The sequence below is a fragment of the Bubalus bubalis genome, chromosome 4, assembly GCF_019923935.1.
Source record: "Bubalus bubalis isolate 160015118507 breed Murrah chromosome 4, NDDB_SH_1, whole genome shotgun sequence".
Classification (NCBI taxonomy): Eukaryota; Metazoa; Chordata; class Mammalia; order Artiodactyla; family Bovidae; genus Bubalus; species Bubalus bubalis.
The window spans coordinates 144,769,212-144,776,464 of record NC_059160.1 but is presented as its reverse complement, the minus strand read 5'-3'; the positions used below and the strand labels follow the sequence as shown (position 1 = coordinate 144,776,464).

Here is a 7,253-nt window from a genome sequence, read left to right as displayed (position 1 = left end):
TGAGTTAGACAAGGCTATGGTCCATGTGATCAGTTTGGTTAGCAGTCTGTGATTGTGGTTTTCATCCTGTCTTCCCTCTGATGGATAAGGATAAGAGGCTCATGGAAGCTTCCTGATTGGAGAGACTGACTGAGGGGGAAACTGGGTCTTGTTCTGATGGGTGGGGCCGTGCTCAGTAAATCTTTAATACAATTTTCTTTTGAGGGGTGAGGCTCTGTTCCCTCCCTGTTGTTTGACCTAAGGCCAAACTGTGATGGAGGTAATAAAGATAATGGCAACTTCTTTCAAAAGGTCCCATGCATGCACTTCTGCACTCAGTGCTCCCAACACTGCAGCAGGTCATCGTCGACCCATGCCTCCGCCGGAGACTCCTGGACACTCACGGGCAAGTCTGGGTCAGTCTCTTGTGGGGTCACTGCTCCTTTCTTCTGGGTCCTAGTGTGCACAAGGTTCTGTTTGTGCCCTCCAAGAGTCTGTTATCCAGTCCTGTGTAAGTTCTGGTAGTTCTATGGTGGGGTTAATGGTGATCTCCTCCAAGAGAGCTTATGCGATACCCAGGTCTGCTGCACCCAGAGTCCCTGCCCCTGCAGTAGGCCACTGCTGACCTGTACCTTTGCGGAAGACACTCACAGTTCTGGCTCAGTCTCTGTGGGGTCTCTGGGTCCTGGTGGGCACAAGGTTTGTTTGAGCCCTCCTAGCATCTCTGGTGGGTAAGGGGTTTGATTCTAAATGGGATTTTGCCCCTCCTGTCTTGCTGGGGCTTCTCCTTTGCCCTTGGACATGGGGTATCTTTTTTTTGGTGGGACCCAACATTCTCCAGTAGATGGTTGTTCAGCAACAAGTTGTAGTTTTGGAGTTCTTGAAGGAGAAAAATGAGCACACGTCCTTCTATTCTGCCATCTTATGTCATCAATTAATTGATTAATTGTTTCCTATTCTGTGATGGAGTCCTCCTCCACAGTCCCCAGATATTTAGCTAAGTGTGTTCCAGTCACTGGCCTTGAGTTAATGGTGTTTTGGGGAATCAAAAAGTGACAGTCCCACAGATTAGGCAAAACACAGAGAGAGGCAGCAGCTGTAGGAATTGTGATATCAGCTGAGATGAGTGGGAAGCAAACTGGAAGCAGGAATTAGAGAAGTAATGGGAAGATATAAGCATTCCCTTTAAGAACTGCTGAAATGCTAGGGCTGGGGGACAGAGCTTTCTGCAGTATCTGGAAATAAGTATGGAGAAATAAGCCATTTCATTCAAGTATTAAAGGAAACAGTGACTGACTCCAGGGACTAGTGAACTTGGGAATATCCAGTTAAACTTAGAACATTCCTTGTGAAAGGCCACTTGAGACCATGTGAGCTACCACACAGATGACTCAGTAGGAACTGGGTCACATTCAGATCATGATGTGAACTGCAGACCTTGCAGTTGTCCCTTGTACTGTTAATCCATCCCTGCTCTTGAGGTCAATCCCTCAAGCCATTCTGATTCCTCAGGTTGTCAATAACCTACCTTTCTTCCCCTCTCTCTCTCCTTCTCATTAGAAAAACCAAAAATGAAAGAAAAAAAAGCTGGAAGAGTTTTTGTATTTTCACTTTCTCCCAAGCTTCTTTCCTTCCCTGACTGGAGCAGAAAATTACCCAACTCTTTTATTCTGCTGCTGCTGCTAAGTCGCTTCAGTCGTGTCTGACTCTGTTCGACCCCAAAGACGGCAGCCCACCAGGCTCCCCCATCCCCGGGATTCTCCAGGCAAGAACCCTGGAGTGGGTTGTCATTTCCTTTTACTCTAACCACCTCTTATTTCACCCTAAATATGAGCTACCAGATTCCTCTATTATTTATTTTCCAACTTCTCCCAAATCCCCTGCTTTCTCTAATAAAACATGGTTCACTAGGAATTTCAACTGTGAAATGGCAAGAGAGGGAATAACAAGATGGTAAAGATGGAAGGAAGGGGTTGTGGGAAATACATTTGCTTGAATTGCCAGTCATTAGCCATTTATATGTCCAGACCATGGGCTTTGAAGGGCCTTAATGCTGACATTTGAGTTGATCACACCCCCGATAAGATGCCCATAACAACCACAATGACCATAAACAACCACCTCACATGTGTACAAATGGCTTATAGCTTATCCCCAAGTCCACATGTTCAGCTTGTGTTGCTCACACAACTGTGTTCGGCTGTTATATTATTCTCCTTTCTCACATGAGGAAGTTGAAGCTTGGGAAGTTTAAATAGCATGCCTAGTTCTTCTGAATCCAAACCATACTGCCTCTTTGCCAGCTAATATGCTATCCCTAAGTAAGCACCGGTTCTATTTTGATCAGAGATTATTAACCTGGACCCCATGGTGAGGGGTGGAGGGTGCAATAACCCTCAAAGCAAGGAGTTCATAAACTTCTTTGGAAAAGGGTTTCAACTTTGTTAATCATTTCTAATTATAATTTAGCCTTTCCTTCCATTACGAATATGGGCAACAGCCGCACCTATAACTTTCTTTCCACTGAAAACCATGGAAATTTTCATATAAGAGCTATTGTTGCAAATGTCTCAAAATACTGTTTATAGTCATCAGGAAGACTACGATTGTTACTACGTTTGTCATAGAATGCATTAACAATAAGCATGTCTATTAATACACTGCCCCTGTAATATTCTAATAACTGTAATTCACTACCACCAACTTCCTTTGTAATCCTAGGTATTTAATGCATTTAAAAACATTCTGAGAAAGGATCCATAGATTTCTCATGATTGCCAAAGGGGTTTATGGTCATGTCCACACACATGCATGCGCACACACAGACTGAGTTCCTTACCTAAAGGACGCAGCGCATGGTCATGAATTGTGTGTTCACCTTGTTCCTGTTTACCATATTGTATCATATATATTTATTACCTTTCCTTCCCTGTAGCCTGTGAGTCCTCACGAAGCAGGAATGGTACCTTATGTTTCGTTGGCTCCTCAGTGCCTAGAAAAGGCTCAGCATTTGTTGAGCTATCATTTATAGAGTGTCTATTTTGTGCAAGGCTCAAGTCCCATTGGGTGGGGTAGAAGAATGGCGTGATTCAAAGGAGAGCAAAAATTCATTCACACGCTTGTTTGAGCACTCATTCATTTGTTCATTTAGAGAACTATCCAGTGGTACTCAGTGCCAGCCACTGTGGTAGGCTCTGGGGACAAAAGGAAAAATGAAACCCAACTCCTTATTCTCATGGAGCACCCATTCCATCTTATGGAAAGGAGAGAAAACAAGATTTCTGAAGAGAGACAGAGGGAATGACCCCATTTGTTCTGGGGTCATAGTCATGGGGAAACTCTAGTTCTTACAGATATATGCATCAGTTGTTTCTGGACAAAAGGTTCCTTGGAGAGTCCCCACAGAGGTAGAAAACATGGACAACGATGTCTTTCCTAAGAGGACAAGCCTGTGGGATGTGCGTGAGGACAGATTACCTTGTTGTGTGGTTGCTGGTCCTGCCTAGTAAACTGTGAGAAGTTAGCCCTCCATTGCCCCAGGTGTTTCTGGGGCCGGCCTGTCTGAAGACAGCAAAAAGGGTATCTGCCCTCTCTGCAGTTCCGTTTTGGTTCAAGGATTCTATGATGCTATCAGTTAGTCAGAATGTTGCCTAGATACCTTGGGGCTTCTCCTTCTCTCAAGAAACCAACCCGAGAGACAAGCAGGCAGGTGACTTCGAACCTGCCAAACGAGTGCTGAAAGGCCAGGCGGTGGGAGGATGTGATGGCACAAATCCCTGAATCTCTGGGCCAGGTCATCCATCCAGGCAGGATGGCAAAGGGGGAGACCCCAGCAGAATCAGGAGAGAAAGGGACTTGGAGCTGGGGGTACCTTAGGAATAGCAGAACTGGGGAAAGGATAATAAGGACAACAAGGTCTGGGGCTAACTAAGCAAAATCTGTTAAGGTGAAACATTTCTCCAAGGAGGCATAACCTCAAAATACAAAAAGATAATTTTAACAAACCCACACAATATCCTTGAGGAGAGGTATTATGCTAATGCAAAAAAAAAAAAAAAGTTCATTTTTGTAAATCTAGAACCAGTCCACAACAGTATCTCCATACCAATTTCATAAATGTGTGAAAAAATATTTCTTAGGGAACTCCCTCATCTGTCCCCAGCCTCAACTGGACTCTCTCTTACCCTCCCTCCAGCCTCCTCCGTTCTGTTTGAATGTCCTGCTTTAGCAAATGGAGACAATTAGCACCATTAAGTACATGAAATAAATCAACCTGGATGATCTGGAATATCAAATATCATTCTATTCAGTTTGTTACCCATGATAATGGCCTACACTTTTTCTAAGAAAAATTTCTTGGAAGACTTTATTTCAATCATGCCTCTATCTAGGAAATATTTAATAGGAATGGCACAGTGCTGGGTTCACTGGGCCAGAACAAAAATGTTTCTAACAAAGCACTTACAATCTACCAGGCCTGATAAGAAATGTGTACAGATAACTCTGTGACAAGGTAGAAGGTTACAGGTGGTTTAGAGAATGGGAAGCAGGGAATTAAATGAATAGAAAGGGAAAGAGAGAGGACATCCAGTGGGAAAAAGGTCAAGGACAGGCCAATTCCTCTTAGTTCTGGAGGGTAGAATAGAGACAGATGGAGCATGTAGGAGGGGCTAAGTTCTAGAGAGGTAGGGGTCAGTTTGGAAGATGGAAGTTCTTCTGGTCAACTCCTGCTGTTCAAAAGCAAGAGCTGTAGGAGCATGTGGTAAAATGCCCTGGTCACAGGAAGTATTCATTCAAATCAAATTCAGATAATTTGTTAAAGATATTATAGAAAATAGTCCATATATTTTCTCCTTGTTGGTAAGGAGTTTAAACTAGAGAGTTTAAACCACAATTTCTGACTCTATGTGTCTCTTCTTCCACCAACAGAGCATGGAGTTCCCAAGTGATGAAATTATTTCATTCCCAGATGAAATATTAAAACTTCATTCAAAGATTCTTGGGAAATCAAATATTTTTTTTTATTTACTGGATTTCATATACCTGATAGTCCTTTAAAAAGCTATCATGTGCCACCTGTAAAATGATTAACAGGTGCCCCGAACAGCACCCTCCCTGTCACTCACATGTATTGAGAAACAAATCCTATGGGCGCTGATATAACTCACTTTAAGCATGAAGAGTTTCCTATGAAGATCCTTGGCAATCATCCTGGGATGATTTCTTCATCCTGAGGCTGAACGCTCCAAAGTTTTTGTTCTCACTTCATGCTTGAAGTCAACATGACAAGTTAGATTAGATCCCCAGGTAATTACGTGAGCCCCTATTGTTCTGAAATGTGCATTCCCAGTAGATGGCCCAATCTGCTACAAGCCATGACTGAAGCATCCGCATAAGGAATTCAGCCAGCCAGGCCACCTGGGCAGATTGTGTATTTGCTTCCAATTCCAGCAGCCACAGGACCCTAAGCCACAGAAAATTAACAGTTCAGGTCTCAAATGAGAAATTTGCTGAAATGGAATCTCTCAGGACCAATGCTTTGGTTTTACAAGTTGGCCCATCTTTGGTACAAAGATGGCAAATAGAGAGTCATTTAATGCTGTTGAAAGCCAGTAACAAAATTCTAAGAGTACCCAAGAACCTGGGGTTCTCTTTTGGCCATCCAGAAGGTGAAGCCAGCCAGAAGCTTGCGTGTTGGTCTCTAATTAACTCATCTGCCAGAGGAAAGGCTGGTCAGTAGCCAAAGCACCAGGCCCAACCCCAGGGGGTTCCTAGTGCTCCCTTTGTTCCTGCTGTAACCTCTTGGCCACGGCAGTGATCAGAGCTGCTCCCTTTCCGCTCCCGTCTTCTGACAGCATGAACATCACATCACACTGAGGAGCTAGTTCTTTCACAGTTTCCCGCAGTATCCGAGAAAAACTACAGAAAAAGAGAAAGGGAAAACACCATTGGCGCTTAATTGTAGCATGTGTCAGTGGTTCGTGCCTTTTTATGAGTAACGTTCCACTGTATAGATGTACCACATTTTGTTTATCCACTCATCACTTGATGGTGAGAATGTTAACTTGCATAGCCATTATAGAAAACAGTATGGAGGATCTTCAAAAATTTAAAAGTAGAATCAGCACATGATCCACTAATTCCACTTCTGGGCCTTCATCCGAAGAAAACAAAACACTAAATAGAAAAGATACATGTATTTCTATGGTCATTGCAGCATTATTTACAATAGTCAAAATATGGAAGCAACCCACATGCCCATCAATAGATGAATGGATAAAGAAATATGACATGATACATAACACACACATATACACACAATGGTATATTAGTCATAAAAAGGATGAAATCTTGCCATTTGCAAAAAGATGAATGGATCTAGAGGGAATTATGCTAAATGAAGTAAGTCAAAGAAAGAAAGACATACAGCATGATTTCACTTATATGTGAAATAAAAAAAAAATGAACAAAACAAAACAGAAAGAGTTACAGATACAGGGAACAAACTACTGGTGGTCGTCAGGAGGGAGGGGACTAGAGGATCAGGCAAAACAGGTAAAGGGTATTAAAAGTACAAACTTTCAGTTATAAAGTAAGTAAGTTAGGGGGATATAATGTACAGCATAGAAAATATAGTCAATAATACTGCAATAACTTTATACAGTGACAGATACTTACTAGACTTATGGTGGTGATCAATTTGCAATGTATATAAATATCAAATAACTATGTTGTATACCTAAAACTAATATAATATTGCATGTCAACTATACTTCAGCTAGAAAAAAAGATGGCAAGTTGTTCCCTTAACAACATTAAGGCTTTCAATCTGCTAGCATAGGATATCTTTCCATTTATTTAGGTCTTTCTTAATTTCCACAATGTTTTGTAGCTTTCAGTGTACAAGTCTTATACCTCTTTTGTTAATTTATTGTTAAGTATTTTATTCTTTTTTATGCTATTTAAATGGAATTGTTTTCTTAATTTCATTTTCAGATTATTCATTGTTAATGCATAGAAGTGCAGTTGATTTTTATACACTGATCTTACATCCTGAAACTTGACTGAATTTGTTTCTTAGTTCCAATAGTTTTTTTTGTGGATTCCTTAGGATTTCTATATACAAAATCATATCATCTGCAAACAAAGATAGTTACAGATTTGCTTTTCCAATATGGATGCCTTTTAGTTCTTTTTCTTGCCTAACTGCCTGAATAGACTTACACTTGATTCTCCCTTTGAGGTCACATAATTTTTTGACCTGGATCCTATAA

The 7,253-nt window shown here is 41.6% G+C and overlaps 1 protein-coding gene across 1 annotated transcript in view; it reads right to left on the bottom strand.

The window, feature by feature from the left end:
- Positions 1 to 4,975: 4,975 nt before the first annotated feature.
- HKDC1 (hexokinase domain containing 1) overlaps positions 4,976 to 7,253 on the bottom strand; it is a 41,638-nt gene continuing 39,360 nt past the window's right edge. The window contains exon 18 of the mRNA XM_006060318.4: positions 4,976 to 5,898. Coding sequence (XP_006060380.3) covers positions 5,751 to 5,898 — 148 coding nt within the window. The 3' untranslated portion in view covers positions 4,976 to 5,750. The remainder of the gene's footprint in view (positions 5,899 to 7,253) is intronic.